Source organism: Ictalurus furcatus, chromosome 10 (genome assembly GCF_023375685.1).
Source record: "Ictalurus furcatus strain D&B chromosome 10, Billie_1.0, whole genome shotgun sequence".
Lineage (NCBI taxonomy): Eukaryota > Metazoa > Chordata > Actinopteri > Siluriformes > Ictaluridae > Ictalurus > Ictalurus furcatus.
In genome coordinates, this window is record NC_071264.1 from 1,334,222 (window position 1) to 1,356,004 (window position 21,783).

Here is a 21,783-nt window from a genome sequence, read left to right on the forward strand (position 1 = left end):
CACCAGAAGGATATTAAGAAAAGCAATTCAGGAAGTGAGAATAATTATTTTTGCCGCTTGGGGTTGTATTTTTGCAGACAACAGGCTGGAACTCTTTGAGATCTAAACTTTGAGTTGAGATCTCATGATAGATTAACTAAACATGAGAGTAGAAGACTCCTTTATGAGAGGTGTTATTCCTTTGAATAGAGAAGTACATTACACTAAGATTTAAAAAAAAAAAGTGAATAGATGAAAGATTAAGTAGGGTATTGCAAGAAACACAGGGAATTACGATCACCTGTGGAAAGAGCTATTTTATTTATTTATTTATTTATTTATTTAACCTTTACTTAACCCGGATAGCCTCTCTGAGATTACTTAAATAATTTTAAGTGGTGATTTGTTTATATCAAGCAATTTGCATGCTCTGTAAACATCAGAACTCTTAATCTGTTCAAAACTGAACAGTATTGTACTGTACAGTAAAGCACCTGATAATTATTCACCTTTTAATTTACTAAGCCTTGAGCTGATGCACAAATTGAACATGTCACTCACATTTAATGATGGGCTTTGCAGTTGTGTGTTCCCAGTTTCCAAATCGGACAGTGATGGTGGCATCCCTCATCCTGAACTCACTAACATACCTGGCACATTATGGGCTACATAAGGTCGAAGCAAGACAGGTAACATGTACACAGTTATCAAGCTAAAGTGAAACATAGTCATCCTGTGATTTGTAAACAATACCCTCTGTCCTCAGAAAAGGAGGAAGGGACACACCCAGTTATTCTAGCATTATTACAGCAGGGTGTGACTGACAACAATTCTGCTATAATAACACACCCAGTAACCAGTGTCTAAGGCTGGAGGAAGTGGATGACATTTTACACAAAATTAGTCAAATCAATGAACCCAGTAACTCCATTAGTGTACTGTAGTGTTACTGTAACCTCTTCTATTCCACATGATTATTATTATTTTTTCTGTTGTTGACCTGTGTTCAGCCCTATTTTCCAGTGAGCCTGCATGTAAGAGCACAAGGCCATTACTCGCCTTAACATTCCAAAATCAATAATACACCTGGGTGCGTCTCCCTCAGGGGCTGTGGACTACCCTGCGGTCTTCTCCTCTGTGGTCAGAGACTCCCTCGAATTCTCACGCTCCCAAGGCAGACAGGACATGATTGGGGACATCCTCTGCCCCATACCACACAACAAATTTTAAGCTTCCTGGACGTTATCAACTATTGCCGTCAGTGGATCACTGATTGTTCTGTTCATGACAAAATCCTGAGAGCTGGGTGTTATAACAAAAAGCCTGAGATTGAATGGACTTATGCACTGCACCTGTATTATGGCTGGCAAACTACAACAAAGACTTTCTCTTATATGAGACTGAGGGAGGGGTAGACGCTGCAGGGGTCCCGGCTCAGGAGTATGGTGGCGCTTACATGTCTTTAGTTTATTTATCGAAAACATTGGATTTGGTGGCAAAAGGTCTGCTCTCTTAGTGCAGACTACTGGGTAAATTGCTCTCTCACACATTGATCTTACACTCATCACATCAGGTCACAACCATTTTGTATTATATCCACATACAACACATGACAGCTCAACAAAGACCAGGATATGAAGTTATTCTTTGTGCCACTCAAAATGTAACTATTAAACCTATTAGTGTACCTAACACACCAACTGCAGTGTTGTATTGCCTAGTAAATTCTGTTGAGTCAGTCACTGAGAACACTCACGATTGCCTAGCCGAAATTCATATTTCCTCAAGCCTACATTTGAACTTTTCAGACTTTCCATCTGAAAGATTTTGTGTCTAAAATTTCACACACATTATGAGCACCCCTGCTCTGCCCAATTGGCTGAATTAAAAGTTATCACTACAGAGTGCAAACTGGTTAAGAGGTTTTAGACAAAGTAATTGAATGCCACTTTAACATACTGAACGAATAGTTGAACTGATTTCTGCCATGATGATTGTACCTACTGCACTTCTCACTGTACAGATTTCAGATGCGCATGGTTTTACCAGTGCTCGAGGAGGAAATTATGGGAAAGATAAAACAGCAAGGGTACTGATCTCTGTACTTACAAGTAATGGTGGATTTTTTTTTTTTTTTTTTAAACTGAATGTGAGTTTTGTGCTCAAAATAATGTCAGACAGGGAACATCAGCACCAATAAGGCACATACCAATACCAGAAGGGCCGTTCAAGCACTTGGTGATAGACTACACAGACATGGTGATAGATGGGTTCAGAAAATGGGGAGAGGCAACACCATCAGCAGACCAAGCTACAGGAAGAGTAATAAAACTTTTGACCAGAGAGGTAGTTCCTAGATATGGCATACCATCTCAGATTAGCTCTGACAACGGCTCAGCATTGTCAGAGCTGTAACAGTGTTACAGTAACTGTGAATAAAGTAGAGATGTGTTTATCACCCTCAGTCCCAGGGAATGGTGGAAAAGGTAAGTAGTACCTTTAAGGCTAAGCTTAACAAAATTTGTGCTGACACTAAACTCAATTGGGTATCTACACTTTACCTCTTGCACTAACAAGCTATCGCAGAAATATGCATCTAACACCGCATGAAATGCTTACAGGTCGACCCATGTCTGTGTCATATCTGAGAGGTCCTTATGAAGGACCACTGCTGGAGTAACTGCAGAGGAAACTAAGAGCATATATGCGATAATTAACTGCTATGTATGAAGCTATCTATTCACAGGAACAGTGCAGGAGACTGAGAGAGGAGACAGATGTTCCAGTGGCTCCTGGAGAACAGGTGTACCTAGAGGTATTTGAGCCCAGAAGAGATTGGCCATACAAGGTTGGCCCCTAAGCCAGATTGGATTTCAGAACAACTGCAGCAGGATGAAACAGATTCCAGTTCCTCAAGTGAGGACAAAGAAGTTGTTTGATGAGCCATGGCCTGGTGTAACTGTTAGCCTAACCTCTCCCCAAGGGTTATACACAAAGTATCTGGGTTGAAGGCAAACTGAGCATCCCCCACTGAGCAAATTATTCAACCCCATGAAGGGGTCAATACTGTTACTTGTTGAGTATGGAGTATTTTGTGATTATTAGCTAGAAATAATTGTTAAACTAATTATGCATGTTTTGTTTTTTTTTTTTTTTTTTACAAATTTACATGTTATAGAAAAGTAGAATGCCATTAAGTGCAGCAGAGAAGCAAAGGCGATATCGGGCTGATCAAGACGCGGATCCCCAGAGAAGGGCAAAGTATCTGGAGACAGAAAGGAAGAAATGGAAGAGAGACAGGGAGCTTGGGAAGATAAAAACTATAAATATGGTCAGTGAGGGAGAGCAGAGGTCAAAGAGATAGAACTGGAGAATAGCACAGACAAAGTGCAGGGCTATGAAAAAGGCAGCATCAGTTGCACTGAACTGTCTGACAACACCACCAGAGACCCCAGAGCCAGATCCACAACAAACAGGTTCCTCGATGTTAGGTTTTGGGAATTACATTGCGCTTTATCAGTTTACAGTGCATTTGACACAATCGACACTGCTTTATTTGTGTAAAATAAGTATTCTACCAATAATTGGAGTGATAGAGTACACAAGGAGTATAAAACAGTAGATAAAAGCCTGAAATAGATTTATTTTATGGACAGATCTAAACATTGTCAGTAATTTGATACTTTTGGTTTAAATTTTAGGCACCGTGAAGCAGGGCGAAAAAGTCCAAAAAGCATACAAATGATGCACTATGGAATCTGGAAAGAAAACTACAAAAAAAGATAACAGCTATTAAAAAAGTTTGTCCCCTAGCTCAGAGGTCAAACACCTACTGCGAAACTTCCCAAACCATTCATCAGTGAGAAAATGCATGAATTTCCATTTGCTTTTGTCAAGGATCTGCATGACAAGTACAAAAGTGCCACAACAGAAAGAAAAAGACACCTGATAGCAAAAACAGTCACAGACAAGCTTGTCCAGAAGTATAGACTCAAAACGTATTCAGAGACTTCCACTGGATTCTCAAAAAAGATGGAAAATTATTGGTCAAGATGTCTCCAAATTCACAATGCTCTGTTGATATGCATGGGCATTGTTCATTCAGTATCACATGCCAATAAAAGTTAGTTAGTTTGTTTTTTAATGCCATGCCAGCTTCTATGGCTATTTTCATGGCGAGAAATGTCTAAGGAACTCTATATAAGGTTTTTAAAATTTATGTTTCCTAAAAAACAGAGAAACATTTCTTGTGCCAACAATAGGGCTGATTTCATGGATTTTGTTCATGGTGCACTGGTCCCACTCAGTTTGCAATTTGTTGTTAATATAGGAGTTTATTATGGGTTTTAGGTCAATGGGAGGTATTGGACACTTTTAGAAATCCGCTGATAATGCTTCTTTTGCAGCAATGTCAGCATCTTGATTTCCTGGGATTCCAGTGTCCAGGTACCCAGCAGAAGTAAATATTAAAATTTTGGGCCTCCAGATCTAGCAATTTGCAAAGAATCAAAGTCATGGATGATAATTTTTTAGGGATGGCATTGCTTGAAGAAATGATTTTGAATCTGTAATTATCTGCTATAAAAATCGAACTGTGGTTGGGGATGGATATTCTTTTTTTTGGTGGTGCAGATGATACATGGTCTTCAGATTTTGTCCATCTCTCTCTCTCTCATACACACACACACACACACACACACACACATATTTCTCTAATGTAGAGTTGTTGTTGTTGAAAGTCATTTGGGTGGGTTTCAGATTTTTTTGTTTGGTCTAAAAATGTTTATTTTTTTTTTTAAAGTTCCAGGGGGATTATACATAAGTGTATCTGTTCCAGTATGCTCAGATCTACCTTGAGAATTTATAACTGTTGACATAACTGTTATTATAAATTCTTTATTCTAATATTATGAGATACTGGATTTTTTATTTCTGTGAGCTGTAAGCCGTAATCATCAAGATTAAAACAAAAAAGGCTTGAAATATTTCATTTTATGTGTAATGAATCTATAATATATGAAAGTTCCACTTTTTAAATTAAATTATGGGGGGAAAAAAATTTACTTTTCCACAATATTGTAATTTTTTGAGATGCACCTGTATGTGTGAATGTCTACTTTACATTATACAGCATGCATAATGAAAACAACATTAACTCAAATCTAATACTTTAACGATACAACAGTAATACTTCAAAAATACAAAATCATTCTTTAATACCACAACAACACAAAAACATTGTCCTCTCAACCCTGTTACTCTAGTCAGTCCTGTTATCATGATGTCAACCCTGTTGCATACATTAATTTGATCAAAATGTGAGAAATAATATCTAATGCCCATTATACTCAGTAAAGAGTATAATATTATCAGATGGACATGGGAAAGCTGAGAAGTTTACTCCTTCAAATGTTGATTTGCCCTTATTAAATATTCATTTGGCAAAAAAATTGTCCTATTGTATTTCATCTAAAACTACACTATTTAAAACAAAATCCTTATGATCTGAAAATGAAGTCGGTGAAGACAGGGACTAAAGTACTTTTCATATAGGTACAATTAACTAGATTTTTGTATATGCTCATATTTCACAGATTGTTGCAATAAATATTTAAATTATAAAGCCTGAGATGATGTGGTATAAATTTCTGACACTCCAAGTTGTCTTTTTTGAAAACTGTAACTATTATGCACAACGCAACATTTTATAAAGCAAATTCTAGCTCACATTTACAAATCATTTAAAATGAAAAGTCTTATGTGAGAGGGAGATGTCAGAGTCATGTGTCGCACTCAGAGGTCTGGATTGGTCGATTAAAGTGGGCATTCCCACCGGTTAAATATATGGATTGCATGCTTGCTATTGTAGCATTTGGGGAAAAAACGGAAAACTAAATAAAATCATGAATTCTGCTAAAACCCAGAGAGTAAGCAATAAAGTCCCATGCAACAGAATACTAGAGTCCATAAGTAATATAATTTTATAGTTTTATGCCTGAATGTCTCTTTACCACCCTTTAATAAAGAAAAATAAAACATGTATTTTAATTTGACAAATTCACATGTCAAGATTGGATGGCTTTATGTTAGTGCACTCGTGTGTCCGTAATGAACTTGAGTGAGCATAGCTCCGTCCACATTGTCTGCAGAGGCACTGTTTCTGTCTTGTAGGACTCTGCTGGTGGCTGTGGAGGGTTCTCCAGTCACGAAAACGTTTCCTAGACTGTGAGCTTCTCCCCTGTGTGAATGCGCTTATGCTTTTGGAGATTACTCTGGCAAGTAAAACTCTTCTCACACTGCGAGCAGTGATACGGCTTCTCTCCTGTGTGGATGCGTGTGTGTTGTTGGAGAGTACACAGCTGGGTAAAACTTTTCCCACACTGTCCACAGTAATATGGCTTCTCTCCTGTATGAATGCGCTCATGCTGTTGGAGAATACGCTGACGAGTAAAACTCTTCCCACACTGTCCACAGTGATACGGCTTCTCTCCTGTGTGGATACGCTGGTGTTGTCGGAGATTACTCCGACAAGTAAAACTCTTCCCGCACTGTCCACAGTGATACGGCTTCTCCCCTGTGTGGATACGTTCGTGTTGTTGGAAAGGACTCTGATGAGTAAAACTCTTCCCACACTGTCCACACTGATACGGCTTTTCTCCCGTATGGATACGTTGGTGTCGTTGGAGAGTACAAAGTTGGGTAAAACTCTTCCCACACTGTGAGCAGCGATACGGCTTCTCTCCTGTGTGGATCCGCTCGTGATCTTTGAGATGATGACTTTTAGTAAAACTCTTCCCACAGTCTGAGCAGTGGTACATCTGGAAAATACAAAATTATCCAAGATGCTTAAATAATTTTAGATTTGTGGATAGTGGTGGCTTGGCAGTTAAGACTCTGGGTTACTGATTGGAAGGTCGGGGGTTCAAGCCCCAGCACTGCCAAGCTGCTACTGTTGGGCTCCTGAGTAAGGCCCTTAACCCTTTCTTCTCTGGGGGCACTGTATCATGGCTGACCCTGCACTCTGACCTCAGCTTCCTGACATGCTGGGGTATGCGAAGAAAAGAATTTCACTGTGCATATGTATATATACACACACAAGTGATCAATTAGATTTTGTCCCCATGTGTTTATGGAATTGTTGTTGGAAACATCTCCTACAGTACGGTAATACAGCTCGACCACCCAATCACCCACCTTTAATAGCTGTAACAGCTTTGCAATTTTAGATTTGTAATGTAATTCCATTGACTGCAGCCAAAACCACTGCGACTGATCATTTTCATGAGCAAATATGAACATGGCAGTTGAACTTAGAAATCATTTCTTATCATTGATCACACAGAAAGAGTTCATGTAGATCTTTCTATGTTTATAAAATTCAGAGACTAGCCATACAAAGATGCCCTTGCTCTGGGCGTCAATGTTTTTTCAAGCTGAAGCACTAAATGTGTTTAGACTATGGAAAATCTACATGGAACTTTCAGTGTTTCCAAATACAATGGATTACAGCATTATTGTAATCAACACACATTCTCTCTTAAAAAAATAATCTAACTATCATTCGGGTGTGAAGTTATAGCTCATGCCACATGTATGCTTCTTAAAATTCCAGTAACGCCGCACCCCTGGGGACTTGTATGGTGGTCGCTAATCTTGTATACAGTCACTAGGCTTGCGTGACAAATCAGTCTGTACAAGATTTCAGGGAGTTTCTTGTAACTGTTGCAGCCAAAAATGCTAAAACTTTTTTCAAAATTTGCAATGCAACCTTCATTTTTTTCTGCTTCTTTTGTAGATAACTGGATAATTTATGAAAGAGTTATTTCGCAGGGATGTTTGTTGGTAAATGAGACCTTTTAGCTGTAGTCATGTTCGACGCACATGAATCGTAGACGGCTTTGACTGCAGAAAATCTGCTGTAATTTAAAAAAATTGCACGCTCCTCCGAATATTGCAGTGTTTGCTTGCCTTTGCATTAATTTGTATTACTTGGAGGAACTGTTTAATGATGTATAATGATCATGATATTGTAGTTTGGGTGGGGGTTATGGCTGTGGGTGTGTGTGTGTGTGTGTGTGTGTGTGTGTGTGTGTGTTGGTCGGGCTGGTGTTGGGTAGACAGAGAATTGTTTTTTTTATTCTGCTTGCTCACATATTCTTTTGTTTTTGTCTGTGAAAGTAAAATGGACTAAAATAAATGGCACCCAGCAATTAGCACTCTTTTCTGGCTCATCATGATGAGAAAAGACCTGAAAATGTGGATTTTACCAAAAAAAGGGGCAGAAAGTTTACAGCACTCTGGCTCTGGAGCTTTCAAAGAACAGACTACAAACTTATGACAACGTTCTCACTGTGTTGAGCAGATCACCCCACACTGTCGTGGATTATTATTCAGAAACCTAAATTCTATAACACTAGAATCGTATTACACTCGTTATATAGATGTATCTGAAATAACACTGATGGAAAACTTTAGAACGCTAATGTATATTTTTGTGAATTGCTATGCAACTATAAACATTAGTTTTGAACATGAGCAATAAAATTTTTTCAACCCAATTGCAAATCAGGTTTATTGTCAGAATTTACAGACTTTCAGCTGCAATGAACAAATCAAATAAAAGCAATTGAAATAGTTCAACACAATGAATGCTTCAAGTGGTTTCCCCAAATTCAACTGAAAACGCAACTTATAATGACTTCTCCAGATTCAAAATTATTCAGCCCCTTAATGGCAAGCATCTTTAGTACTTAGTAGAGCTCCTTTTTGCAGCAGAGCTTCTGGCAGTGTTCCTGAGGAATTTTAGCCCATACCTCATGAGCAATGGCATCCAGTTCAGTAATATTTTTGGGTTATTCATGGATCATCCAGGTAAGGATATGTAAACTTTTGAAAGGGGTAATTTTTTAAAATAAATTCACCTATTATTTTGTCTTGTGGACGATATGTAAACATCTGTTATGTGAAACAGCTTATTCAGGACAGAACTAAATAAAAAAAAACATGGGATTTTTATGATCCGTCTTATTTTGATAAAAGTATTAAGATTTAGCAGATTCTGCAAGGGGTGTGCAAACTTTTGGGCACAACCATAAGTTCTCAGAGTTTAAAAATGAAAAGAGAAATCAGACACATGAGTAAACTTTACCTTTGAGCCAGTAGCAGCAGGAGTCTGTGGAGATTTTCCTGAAGAGCGGTGTCTGGACTCATTCATTATAAGAGGTGTAAAGAATCAGGACACTGGAAGAAAAACACAGATTCATGACTCCAGAACCATCACTAACCTGTTAACCAAGCAGCTCAGGTGGGACGTTTCAGATGAACTCACCTTTAGTGATGTTACGCAGAGTATCAGCGCGTCGAAGCCCGTGTGGAGAAGGAAGCTCCAGAATCCTCTTGACTAAAACTGAGGGAATATCCAAGCTTGTATATTTATCTCAAGCTTTGTACAGTATATGTCCCCAAAAGTAATTAACTCTGAATTAAATTTTATTTAAATTTATATGGAAAAATTAAACGCACTATTTACATAAATTCCATATAGTTAAAGAGTAAGAACGTGGAGGCTTGAAAGCCATTGATTTTGAATCTCTTCCTGGTTCATTCAGAATAAAATCACTTAGAGAATATTTAATAAAAGACAAATTCAGTATGGAATCATATTCCAACTCATATTTTCAAAAATAACAGCGGTCTTGATTTGGTGTTAAGATGCGATTCAGATTCCTCTGGAGGTGTAAAATTTTCATAAATAAGTAATGTTACTTTGGAAAACGATATTTATCCATAGTTTTCCGCTCATAACGCCACTCTTTGGAACAACAGGGCGGTAGTGATTAATAGAAATCTCTGTTTAAAAGCGATTGGTATGGCAAAGGTATTATTTTTTATTCATGATTTGTTAGAGGCTAATGGGTATTTCTTGTCTAATAAATATTTCACTAATAATCATGGAGTTAAATTCCAACAAAGGGCTATGATAAGATATGTAATTCTGTGCTCACTGGACTGTTAAGAATAATACAAAGCAGTTTATGTGATCGTTTATCCAGGCCTGTAGTTTCTCTTCCTTCTTTAAAAACATGTAATGTTGATCTTTTTGACATTTAGCATAATAATAAACTTTTCTACAAACAATGTAAGCATGGTATCACTGGTGACTACCAGTGTTACTTTCTGGTAGATGTTGGAACTCCAGTAAGGGATAAAGCATTTACCTTTTATTTTAAATACCCAGTTGCTCCAAGGGTTAAGGAGACCTATTACAAATTCATGTTTAGGATTTACCCTGTTAGTGGATTTATACAAAACCAATTTAATTTTGAGGTGGATCCTTGTAGTTTTTTTCCCCTTCTTTTCGTGAAACACTTGATCAGCAAATCTTTTACTGTGAGGTTACTTCTAAATTCTGGTTTGATTTACATAGCTGGTTGTGTATTAAAACGCAGACAACTCCCCTTATTGTTTTACAAGATATTTTCTTTCCTTTAAAGGTGACTTAAATGTTGTTGGGTAAATATCATATTCATACTTGTAAATGGAAAAATTGTCAGTCCTGCTTTCATAGTTTTCTCTGTGAGGTGCTGAAACTGTTTCAGAGTTTTAAATGTCTCAGAAAACAAAGTAGAAAGACGGAACATACAAATATGTTGTATACATGTTTGTTTTTCGTCGCTTGCTTTTTCCTCCTTATGGACTTGGTTATTGTTTCTTGTTTTCTTTTTCTTTTGTTCTGGTGGTTGTGTCTTACGGTGTAATTGTGTTCCTGTCTTGTGGCTATATTCAATTCCATCAACATTCACACTTTGATTACTCTTCACTAACCCAAACTAAAGGTTAGAACATGATACATCATTTATATAGATTTATAAACCACGTGTTATCACTAAGCGCTATCAGCTATGAGCTAAATAAACCAGCACAGGTGAGTTGATCTGGATTATTATTGTTATTATTTTATTTACTTACCTACCGGTTTCCACAGAGTCCCTCGCTTCCGGTCTGGTGATTTCAGGATGTTTAAAGGGTCCGTGAAGTGATCTGGGTTTTACCGGAACCTGATTTAAAGAGTCAGAGTGTGTGTTTTGGTTCTTTATCTTCCACCTCGACCCATTCGCACACGCACGCGCGCGCACAGAGCAGTGTAGAGAAGGACGCGCATGCGCAGTGAGCTTTAAACTAATGCCACCACGTTCGAATCGCCTCTTACAGATGACGTCATCTCTTCGCGCCGCCTCCGGAATATGAGAGTTATAGATTTGACTAACTCAGTAGTTTGAATCCTTTAAATGTACGTAATATCTAATATTTCCGAGGGTCTGATATGACCGTTGCTGCTGACAGAGTGATATGAGTAACAGCTTTACCTGCGCTCTCCAGAGATTGTTTTATATGTGGTGCATTTATGCAAACTACACCACGTCCCATAACATTCCACAATTATATGCAACTGTGCATCTGTGTGAGCACTACTGAATAGATGTTCATGGAGAAATATTGTTAATGGATGTCACTGACTGTCTGCAAAGTGAAAATAAATAGAGGTTCAAAGAAGATAAACTTCCTCCAGTGCCTGCTTCTTTAACCGGAATCACTGTTCATATTTGTCCGCTTTGAAATCAGTTAACTCATGCAAATGTGGGAAGGTGCACATCCCACGTTGAATGGTCCTTCGAGCTGGATACAGCAACAGTTAACAATATGAACACGCAGCTAGCGATGCATCAGAGACCATGGATCGGCCCAGAAGACAGAACAAATTGCCTTCCCACCTGGGTGACTTTGAGGTTGGCTACCTACCTGTTGTGGACCTTCCTCCAGTTGCTTCTTCCCGCTGTCACAGCCAGCACAAGAGTCAGTCGAGGAAAACGCGCCATAGTGAAGCCAGCTCTCATTCTAAATCCACTCATCCTTCCATTATCTCTTGTGTTCATGGTGCATCTGTATTCACAAGTGGACAGGCAGCCATACTGGAGAAAATAAAATCGTGGCAGTTCAACGACCTCCTCCAACAAATGGAGGAGGACATGCTGGCAGAAATAGAATATCAGAGACTACAAACTCAAGCTAAAGAGGCTCCAACTGCTTAGGAAGAAGCTCTCATGGCAAAGAAGGCCTTATCTAACCAGTTATACAGACAGCACAAGCTGAAAAGAGCAGAATCTGGTCTTAAACTGGCCAAACTGGTCAGTTCGCTGCTTAGCAACGATACAAATGTGACTACTCCAGTGACTCAAGCATCACCAGACACAACTCGGCCACCATCGCAGTCTCTCCATGCCAGCTCAGCCCACTTCCCTATATCTCAACAGTTACCCTGCCCGTCATCCTCAATAATGCTAGCCATACAGACTGCTCCAGAAGCACAGAGCACATTAAGAGACGCACAGTTCAGTCAACAATCAAACCTCTCAGTTGGCGTTACAAGCTACTATACCTACACTAGTACCAGTTCCCACAGCGTCATTGTCCCTGTGTGCAGTCACTCAAATCCAAGGGATGTCTCAAGTCGCATATTCTGTGGAGAACATCGCACCTGTCCCACAGTAGGCTGGCTCAGTCTCAAGGACACTACCTCAATTTAACTCCATGCAACCAGCAACAACCCAATTTGAGACACCACACACAGATGTCACAAACTGTACCTCCTGTTACAACCATTACATCAATCTCAAATGTGAATACCTTGTTACCAGGGCAGGTAGCTCAACCTATCAGTCAGACTCAGTCCTTTCCAGCAACTCATCAGAGGGTGATAGCGTCTTCTAACACAACCGGCTGTCTTCACCCCTATCCACTACCACCTATTCCCCAAGCTGGTTACTTGCCTCAACCCAAAACAGAACTTTTAATGGCAGCAGCGTACGGCATCCCTCGCCCCACGCTACCAGTGTTTGAGAGTGGCACTAATCCAGGGGTTCCCAAACTTTTCCAGGGCAAGGCCCCCCAAATGGCATTAACATTTGACCGAGGCCCCCCTTTTGCAAGATGTCTTTAAAACACATTAAAAATACAGACTTCTGAATATATCCCTTTTTTTTAAATTAATAATTACATCTTACATCTTTACATTACATTAGGAATTGATTGTGTGTGAGTGTGTGTCAGAGTGAGAAAGAGAAAATCATGTATTTATTTTTCACACCAAATTGATGAGGCCCCCCAGGCGCCCCCTGGCGGCCCCCACTTTGAAAACCACTGCACTAATCTATTAAGCCACCATACTCATATTACTGAACAATGCAAATTTCAATTGTTATTGAGCTATCTGAATTCGCTAGCACTCAACAGATAGCTAAGGCACATTTTATATACATACACACACTAATATATATATATCAGAAAATGTAGCTATTTATTTATAATTAGTATATATAATTAGTCAATCCAAGAAAATAATTGCAGATAAAAATTATTTATTTAGTGTTTGGGGTTGCTTTCAGTATATTTAATATTTAATATTGAATATTTAATTATGACGTCCTTCCCTTCAGCAACAAAAAGTCTAGGATGCAGATTTCTCTTTTTAGCAGCATGTCTAATGAGCCTGCCAAACATCACCTGGTCCGGGTGACACTCGCACCGTTCGTGTGCATCGATGCATGCATGTCCGTGGCTGTCAGTGTAGAAGAACATGTATCTACTCTCTCCCTCCGACATGGAGGCATGTATCCTCAACCCCACCTGCCTGCTGACCAGCTGACCGTGGTAATCACAGACCACCTCTCCATTCACAAAGGGCCTGGTGGTGACGACACGTCTTCCCTTGCCTTCAATCTCCATCACCAGCAGCCCCTTCCAGTTCTGTCTCCGGACCATCTTCCGGATCACAGGGCTGTCCAGAGAGGTGTCCACGCCTTCAGGAGGCATCCAGCTTGCTAATACTCTCGAAGCATCTGGTCTGTTCTTCCTCCAGCCCTGCTTTTTGATCCAAGATACAATCCTGGCTACTGAGGGCTGGCGTCGACCAAAATGTTTTGTAAAAAAAAGTAAAAAAAAAAAAACCAGACCGTTAGCCACCATGTCCAAATGATGGTCTACAGCAGTTTCTTTTAGGAAGTAATCTTTTTTTGTACTCACAAATAACATGCTGCTTGCGGAGCTCCAGCTGTTCCCCACACCACCGTTCATAACAGTACCTCTCGCAGGTTCCTGTCAGTGATACCCGCTGGGCCCTGCTAGGCGGCGCCCCGTGCAGGGTCACTGGGTGCGTCTGCAACAAGAGGTCATAAGCAGACTGCTTGTCCATCTTCGTGCCAATGCCACTTTTACTAGTTCTAGTTCTGTGAAGAAAAAGGAACACAGCTGAAGTAAACACAAAAGCACGAGCATACGATCATCATATAGGACAAAGCTCATCGTTATCTCAATTTGGGAGACAACATACTGTCTTTTGTTGGACAACTCCTCCAGCAGCTTGACAGCCGCCAGTGTATTACAGCATTCCTTCATCCTGCTGTGTTTCTCAGAGGCCACTGCCCAGTGTTTAAGGTAATCCGTAACCATGTTGCTCTGCTCCAGCGCACACATGGCCATCATACTGGTGACCGTGGGAAGGTTGTACCTGCAGCCACACAGGATGACGTACACAATTAGTATGTTTATATTCACCAATACTGAAAACACAATCACAAAACGTCAATATAGGGCACTCACAGTCGATGGAGGCGTAGAAGATCAGAGGAGGGCAAGTAGACGGGTTTTCCAGCGGAGGAGATGAAAAATCTCTCCTCATAGTCTCTCTCCCCAGCCCTTCTGCCTGCCCAGCATCACCGGACGCACCTCTGTGTAATACGTGTCGAACCACTGTTAAAAGGGAAAAAAGACCAAAAAAATTGGTCTCTGTTATCTATAATCATGACACTTTCAGTTTGTTGTTTTAATCCCTTCTTATTCCTCACTAGCATACCATTTCCTCCTCCAGTGTAAGAATGACCACAGTCACATGCATCACAGCGACGTTGTCTTTTACCATCACCGTGACGTACCCGTCCTCGCGCTGTGTCCGACACACCCATTCGGACACCTATGACAAAGAGTGACCAAAACCCGTTAGTTTATCAGTGAATACGTCATGTGTGTTTCAGCAATCTGAGCACTTTGGAAACGATTGTACAGTCATGTTCCTCACCACCGCAGGCCGTTGCAGTTGTTTTAGGATCAGGATGGCCTCCAGGTAATAGAGCACCATAACTTGTTCGTGTTTGGTCAGGAACTCGGCCGAAATACGGTCGGGGCCGATCAGCTTCCCGATGACCCCCAGGAAGTCGTTCTTAGCCACGTCTATGATCACAAAGAACCTATGTGAACTAAAGATCAGGTTTGTAAATAACAGTCATCAATGACAACCTTATTGTTACATTATTATTACATGCATATTAAAATGCAAATTCCAACCTATTGCTAGTGATATCCGTGCTGACTTTCTTTGTGTGGGATGACTGCAGATATCTCAGGAAGTGGATGCAAGCCACACTGTCATCATAGAGATCTTTATCCCGAAAAGAGAGGTCTGTGTTCTCCGCGTGATACTTCAGGAACCTTTGGGGAGGGTTAAATATGCCTATGTATGAATTTGAGCCACTTTCCAAGTATGACCCGTGACTCTGAAACACGAGGATGCTTTTTGTGATATTGTGCAGAATGTGAACCACCACTGACCTTTTGATGCTGTTTAAGTAGTTCCGCACAGTGTTCCTGCTGACCTTGATTACTGTCAGCTTTCTGACGTACTCTTGTATTCGCTCACACTGACGCACAAACTCCAGAGAGGGAGCAGTGGGATCCATGAAGTGCAAAAACCTTGCCACATGTTCCACCTGTTATATTGAAGCACGGGTTAAAATCAAAAGCTTGGTGCAATAATTGGGATTACAGTGTGTTTCGTAGAGATTACCTTCTGTCTGAAACTTTCTTTGTACAAGTTGGTCTCCAGGTGACAGATGAAGTCACTCAGCAGAGGACGGCAGAGGGAATGCTTTTGCTTTAAGCCCATTTTCTCCATCAGAACCCGCACGTGAGTCTCTGCCCGCATCCTCTTCCTGCTGAAAAGCATGAAATGAAGTGTTACACTCCATTCACTGCGTTCAAATTCGATTGATGAGAATTGAATATGGGCTCTACCACGTGTGCTGGGGAGACTGCTTGGGTTCTGTGGCCACCGGCTGGCTTGGGGACTGTGCAGGATCCTCTGCACCCACATCTTCTAGCTGACTGGGCAAGTCCATGACCACATTCCCTCTCTTCTACAGCTCTTTAATCATCCTGATCACATTAACTATGTTTTTCTATTTTTTTTCCAGGCTCATTTCATTTTATGTTGAATGTCTTGTTCAACTCCCAGCCAGCCCCATTCACACCTGAAGGGGTGGGGTGTGAAGTACAGGGTAGAAAGTGAGAGTGTTTGCAATAAAATGCTAAAGAGTTTGTCTCCTCTCTCACACAAAGGGTATGCTTACACGACAACGTTGTCAAAACATTCCCCGTTCACACAGATCCGTGAAAACGACCAAAAACGCTGTATTATGCATGCCAGGCCAGTAGTTGGCGACACTTTGTAAAGAAACACTACGCGCCTGTTCATATAAGCATCTATCCGCCATATCGATCCGGACAAGACCGCCCTATAAACATATACAAGAAAAGTTTTAGCTTTTCTTGTGCTCAATGTCAGAATTCTGTTAACAAAGCTTGTTCATTTTTCAACACTGAAAAAAAATCTAAATAGTGCATCTTTAAGTAATAATAATTGACCATCATTGTACCAAAATGGAACAAAATCAGCCAATACAAATCAAATAGTGAGACACTGGCAGTCAGTCTGCTTTCTATATTTTATTAGCAATAAAAGGATGCTCCAAAACAGACAATTACGAAGATAAATATAAGATTTTGAAGACTCTTCGTTGGCGTAGATGTGGGTTAATAATGTGTGGTATGTAACAAATCTGCTGGTCGTAGTAGTGTTGCAGTAAATCTACACTTTGCTGGAGAAGCACAAACACAGTCCTGTAGTCCACCACTGTAGTTCTGAAGTACTCACACGCATGACATCATCGTTTTCACAGATTCTCGTTTGTGTACGTTCACACGGAGACTATAACGGCAAACAGTTTTTCAGGCCCCAAAAAGCCATCGTCATGTAAACGGCCCCAAGAAGAAAGGATTGAACTGTAGGAGAATTAGAACGTGAAATATAACAGCAGTAAGTCACAGTGAATGTCCTTCATTATGTCCAACAGGATCCCAAACAGGGTGGACAGGTGTGAAAAATAAAACATCTACTGTTTAGACTAGACTGTTATAGCCAGACAAACTCAGAGACTGTACATCCAAACACAGCTCATGTACAACATTAACTATGTTTTTCGCTGGTATAACGGGGGTGACGAAGGCAAACGTTAATGAAGCGTTAGTTTGAGAGACATACCTGCTACAGGGATTGGGAGATAGAGACAATCTCAGAGTACTTCCAGAACCTGCCCTTTCGCAGGAACTCATTGACATCCTTCTTGTCCTTGTCCACAGCGACCTCAATCTCTTCCTCAGTACTGTGCTGCATGCACTTCTTCCTCAGATGTCCAGGCAGACTGGACCTGGCCTTCAGGCAGACATGGCACAGCAGGAAGTTCCTGTTGCAGGTTGAGAAAGAAACACAGACAGAGAGAGATCAGTTAGAGTTTGGAAATGGTTATGTGTAATAACAAGAAGCTTTAAATGAAAACTAAAACATTAAGAAAAGTCACATTCTGAAGGAGAAATGCAGGAAGCTGCTGATGCTGGTTATACAACAGACTAGGGCTGCACGATTATGGCCAAAATGATAATCCCAATTATTTTGATCAATATTGGGATCTCGATTATTCATTGATTTTAGGGACAATATATTTTTATTGCACGTTCACATTTAAATAAACAGACCACTGCTTTCACCTCCATGTTGTGCTACATGCCTGCTAATGTACAAATCTTTACATCAAATTAGACTGATCCTCAAAGTGCATCATCTCGTAGAGGTAAAATATAAATAAAATAGTACCCAAAATATAGGATGAATAAAAATAAAAATGAAATCAACCAAATGAACGATACGATCCAAATACCAATCTTTTTTTATTTAAACTTTAATCAGGAGGTCTGTCATAAACAGTTAAATGTAAGCTCTCTACTCATGGTCACTGTTAATTGAATTAAAATAACAGCAATGAGAAATACTGTTGTTTAACTGATAAATAAACAGGCATAAAATATTTATTTTTAAATAAATTAAACAATAGCCTAATTAAATATAGACTAACACAAACATGATCCATATTAGGAAAAAGGCTAATAGCTTTCTAAGGAAATCGTGAACTAAGCTTAATGTCAAATTGATATTAAATGCAACCCATAGTAATTAAACATTATTTCATTTATCATTTTATTTATATTTTATGACGTTATTATAATATCCATTTTTTATATTAAATTATTTATTTATAACTAAGCACATTTTCTGTCTTTACATTTTATTAGTTTTCTGTTTGTTTGTTTATCAGTTGCTCCTTTTATATCGGTTCCCCAGTACAGTGTTGCCATGTCTGCTGATAATATTGTATTTCGGGGGATTAAATCAAAACATGGAAACTGGAGTTGACTTTTCTGATGATATCTGGCAACCTTAAGTTTAAATGACGTGACTACGCTATGTATTTGAGTTAGTGAAGAGCGTGAAGGAGAGCAGCAGCGTATCTTTCTGAACAGTTGCTGATCTTGATTATTAAATAATTCCTCACCAATCATAAAGAAGTTTGAATTAAACCCACCTTGTAGCATTAGCATTATTATTAATTTACTCCGCCCGACGCTGCTGTGTCTACATGAGCAGGTGAAAGTTCAGAAACTGGCAGATCGAGCGGTAAAATGCTAACACTGTTTCCGTATTTTGGCACTACAAAAGGACGTCATCCCTGCGCCGCTCTATGGTGACTGGCCGTAAGTTTAGGAAGCGCTTGATTTGATCTGTAGTGGAGTTTTCTATGAACGGAGGACGAACTTTAAACGACAATATCGCAGTCGATCATGTTCATTTAATCGTGGGCAATCAAAATCTTAATCGCGATCGATATTCAATTAATTGTGCAGCCCTACAACAGACATATTGTATTCTTCTTTTATAAATTTCCTGCACTTCTCTTTCAGAATGTGACTTTTCTCAAACAAAGAAATGCCAAAAGAGGGCTCTTCAGTCCCCCACATATTTTAGTTTCAAGGTCAACAGAGCGCAAATTGTACTTACGCATCAGAAGCCATTTGGACTGTAGAAAGTGAGATCTTAAAAATCCAAAAAAAGCAAAAGGAATGAAGTCCTCAGCGTAGCACTGTCAGAGGTGTAATTCTGCCTTCTGTGGACAGGTATATATCATTAGAGCAGCTGAATTGGCAGCCAATCCTGTGGTAGCATACTGATGGCTCAATTACCATATAAAAACCAACAATGGCTCTGCTTAGAACACGGCAGTGCTCAACCGTTTTACGGCAAACAAGAGAGCATGGCTACATTCGAAACCATGTACTTACCTACTATATAGTAGGTAAAATACATACATCTTGGCTAATATATAGACGGTAAGTACACGGTTTGGGACGCAGCCCACGGGTTCAAGCAGCCGTCTATTTGCACGTACGGCATGACAAATAATTAAGTGCACTTGAAGCGTTCGTAAAAATTAAAAATAAATACACCCAAAACTGTATACGGTACCATAACGAAGAAAAACTGTACGTCGATACGTGAAATTCTGGAGGGACGTCGGACGGCGTGGCGTGGTGATGTAATGACGTATGCTGTTAATCACTCTATGTTCTATAACATGTAACACGGGAACATAAAAGGAGTATTCTAAACGCGACTCACGTAAACACCTTAATAACAATACTGTCTTACTCAGAATAAGGTCAATAATCAGATTACTGCTGTCCATGTAAACAGTCACTGGCTCAGTTTAGCGCGTAGTTATTTAATAGCCCTCCTCTTGTCCATCTTTTCAACCTTTTGACTAAACCAGTTCGTTAATTGTGTCTATATATATATATATATATATATATATATATATATATATATATATATATATATATATACACACACACACACACGTGTGTATATATATATATATATGTGTGTGTGTGTGTGTGTGTGTGTATATATACGTGTGTGTGTGTGTATATATATATATATATATATATATATATATATATATATATATATATATATTTATTTATTTCACAGACGTGAACATCCTGGTCAACTTAAGGTCAATTTCGGTGACTGCAGTAACCGGTGAAATACGGCACAATACATTGGCTCTTTAAAAACATTAACTGGAGATATAATTATACATATCTGGTAGAGCTGCAAAGCACTACATGTGGTCTATACAGTGAGGGTGCCATCTTTTTGATGGCATGCTCACAACAGAGAAATGGTGTCCTTTATGTACAAGTGAAGGTATTCCTGGTCAAACTGGGGTCAATTTCATATGACCCCACTAACCTGTGAAACATGGCACATTTTACTAAATTTTAAAATGGTTAAATGTGATCATTTAATGATACCTAACATTCATCAATATAATGTTTTTTTAAAAAAAAACGGTCTGACAGCAATGTCTGAAAATTAAAGTAAATATCCTAATTCAAATAAGGTGCACAAACAATACATTTAAAGAAATGTTCATTAAAGGTTCTGCAAAGAAACACTGTTATTTGACAGATTTCTCCTGAATTATTAGACAGAGAGGGACAGGTAGGGGGTCAGCTTTACATCCCGCCCCTCTACCTTTCCCATTGGCCTGACAAGATGGTAAGAACCAATGAACGTGGACTATCTCGTGCCCTATGAAGTTAGGTTGTGCGCAAACCACGCCAGTCTTCTGTGTAAACAAACTATCTGAATTTCAATTAACTTTATCAACACAACGCCAAATATTTGTTTCCCCGCCTATTTAATCCACTATGAACATATTTATTTGTCTAAAATTAAAAGAGAAATGAAGGACATGAACACAAAACATAACGTTAGGTTAAGATTGTTACAGAAAAGAACAGGGAAAATGTTTTCTTACCTGATATCGCTAATATTTTTTGCAGGATATAAATTCACTTAGGTGACCAGACAGATCCTCTGTGTTCATATTCCAGTGTTTTTGGTTCTCCGTAAACATCCTATAACTCAAATGTGCTCAAAAATATGACTTTAGCAGGCAGATGGTAAGTAAACCATGTACAACTGTCATTACACGTGTACCGACCGACTGTTTTCGATATTTGTCACATATTCAGCGATTAATGGCAATAACTCCGAAACGACTTGCCCAAAAATTCTACACACTATTACCACTAAAAGGACAAAGCTAATAATGTTTCACAAGCTTCCTTTCCATTATTTTCGCTAGATATAATGAGCACTGGTCCGCAAAAGCCATCGCAGTGTGAGTTACACCGGGAAGGCGGAACCGAAAGTAAGGGACCGTGGGGAAAGTGCAAGGTTTCTTCGTTTTTGCTGTAATTCGTGGGTGGTGTTTTGGTAATAGCTTTTATGTTTCGTTAAAGGGCGTATAGGCATGGAACCAGTGTGATTCAGTAGAGGACAGTGGACATCTTTCACAACCTCTCTTTTACTTTTACAACTAATGGCACATGTTTTGCTAATATCAGTTAATTTATAGTAATAACAGTTTAAATGATTAAATTAAAAGTTGACACCCGTACGGTTGTGCATTGTCTGTATTATAGTCTGAATAATGTTGTAATGTGTATAAAATCTAG

General features: G+C 39.4%; 2 protein-coding genes across 6 annotated transcripts; both read right to left on the reverse strand.

Annotated features, from left to right (window-relative positions):
- Positions 1 to 1,750: 1,750 nt before the first annotated feature.
- Positions 1,751 to 11,329, reverse strand: LOC128613648 (zinc finger protein 383-like). 3 transcript variants are annotated; one of them, XM_053634644.1, is made up of 4 exons: positions 10,952 to 11,329; positions 9,308 to 9,385; positions 9,128 to 9,219; positions 1,751 to 6,797 (listed from the first exon to the last, which is right to left on the reverse strand). In XM_053634644.1, the coding sequence occupies exons 3-4, from the start codon at positions 9,191 to 9,193 to the stop codon at positions 6,198 to 6,200; spliced, it is 666 nt and encodes a 221-aa protein (XP_053490619.1). In that variant the 5' UTR covers positions 9,194 to 9,219; positions 9,308 to 9,385; positions 10,952 to 11,329; the 3' UTR covers positions 1,751 to 6,197. The 3 variants fall into 3 exon arrangements, with proteins under 3 accessions (XP_053490619.1, XP_053490618.1, XP_053490620.1); XM_053634643.1 differs by having other exon boundaries at positions 10,948 to 11,329; XM_053634645.1 differs by lacking the exons at positions 9,308 to 9,385; positions 10,952 to 11,329 and having other exon boundaries at positions 9,128 to 9,299.
- Positions 11,330 to 11,578: 249 nt separating this feature from the next.
- LOC128613647 (uncharacterized) lies at positions 11,579 to 21,783 on the reverse strand. Of its 3 annotated transcripts, XM_053634642.1 has the most exons (12): positions 21,081 to 21,783; positions 19,256 to 19,361; positions 17,408 to 17,609; positions 15,875 to 16,022; positions 15,640 to 15,797; positions 15,376 to 15,519; positions 15,110 to 15,287; positions 14,888 to 15,004; positions 14,635 to 14,784; positions 14,366 to 14,542; positions 14,059 to 14,261; positions 11,579 to 13,935 (listed from the first exon to the last, which is right to left on the reverse strand). In XM_053634642.1, the coding sequence occupies exons 3-9, from the start codon at positions 17,482 to 17,484 to the stop codon at positions 14,710 to 14,712; spliced, it is 897 nt and encodes a 298-aa protein (XP_053490617.1). In that variant the 5' UTR covers positions 17,485 to 17,609; positions 19,256 to 19,361; positions 21,081 to 21,783; the 3' UTR covers positions 11,579 to 13,935; positions 14,059 to 14,261; positions 14,366 to 14,542; positions 14,635 to 14,709. The 3 variants fall into 3 exon arrangements, with proteins under 3 accessions (XP_053490617.1, XP_053490615.1, XP_053490614.1); XM_053634640.1 differs by lacking the exons at positions 19,256 to 19,361; positions 21,081 to 21,783 and adding an exon at positions 16,102 to 17,148 and having other exon boundaries at positions 17,408 to 17,515; XM_053634639.1 differs by lacking the exons at positions 17,408 to 17,609; positions 19,256 to 19,361; positions 21,081 to 21,783 and having other exon boundaries at positions 15,875 to 16,205.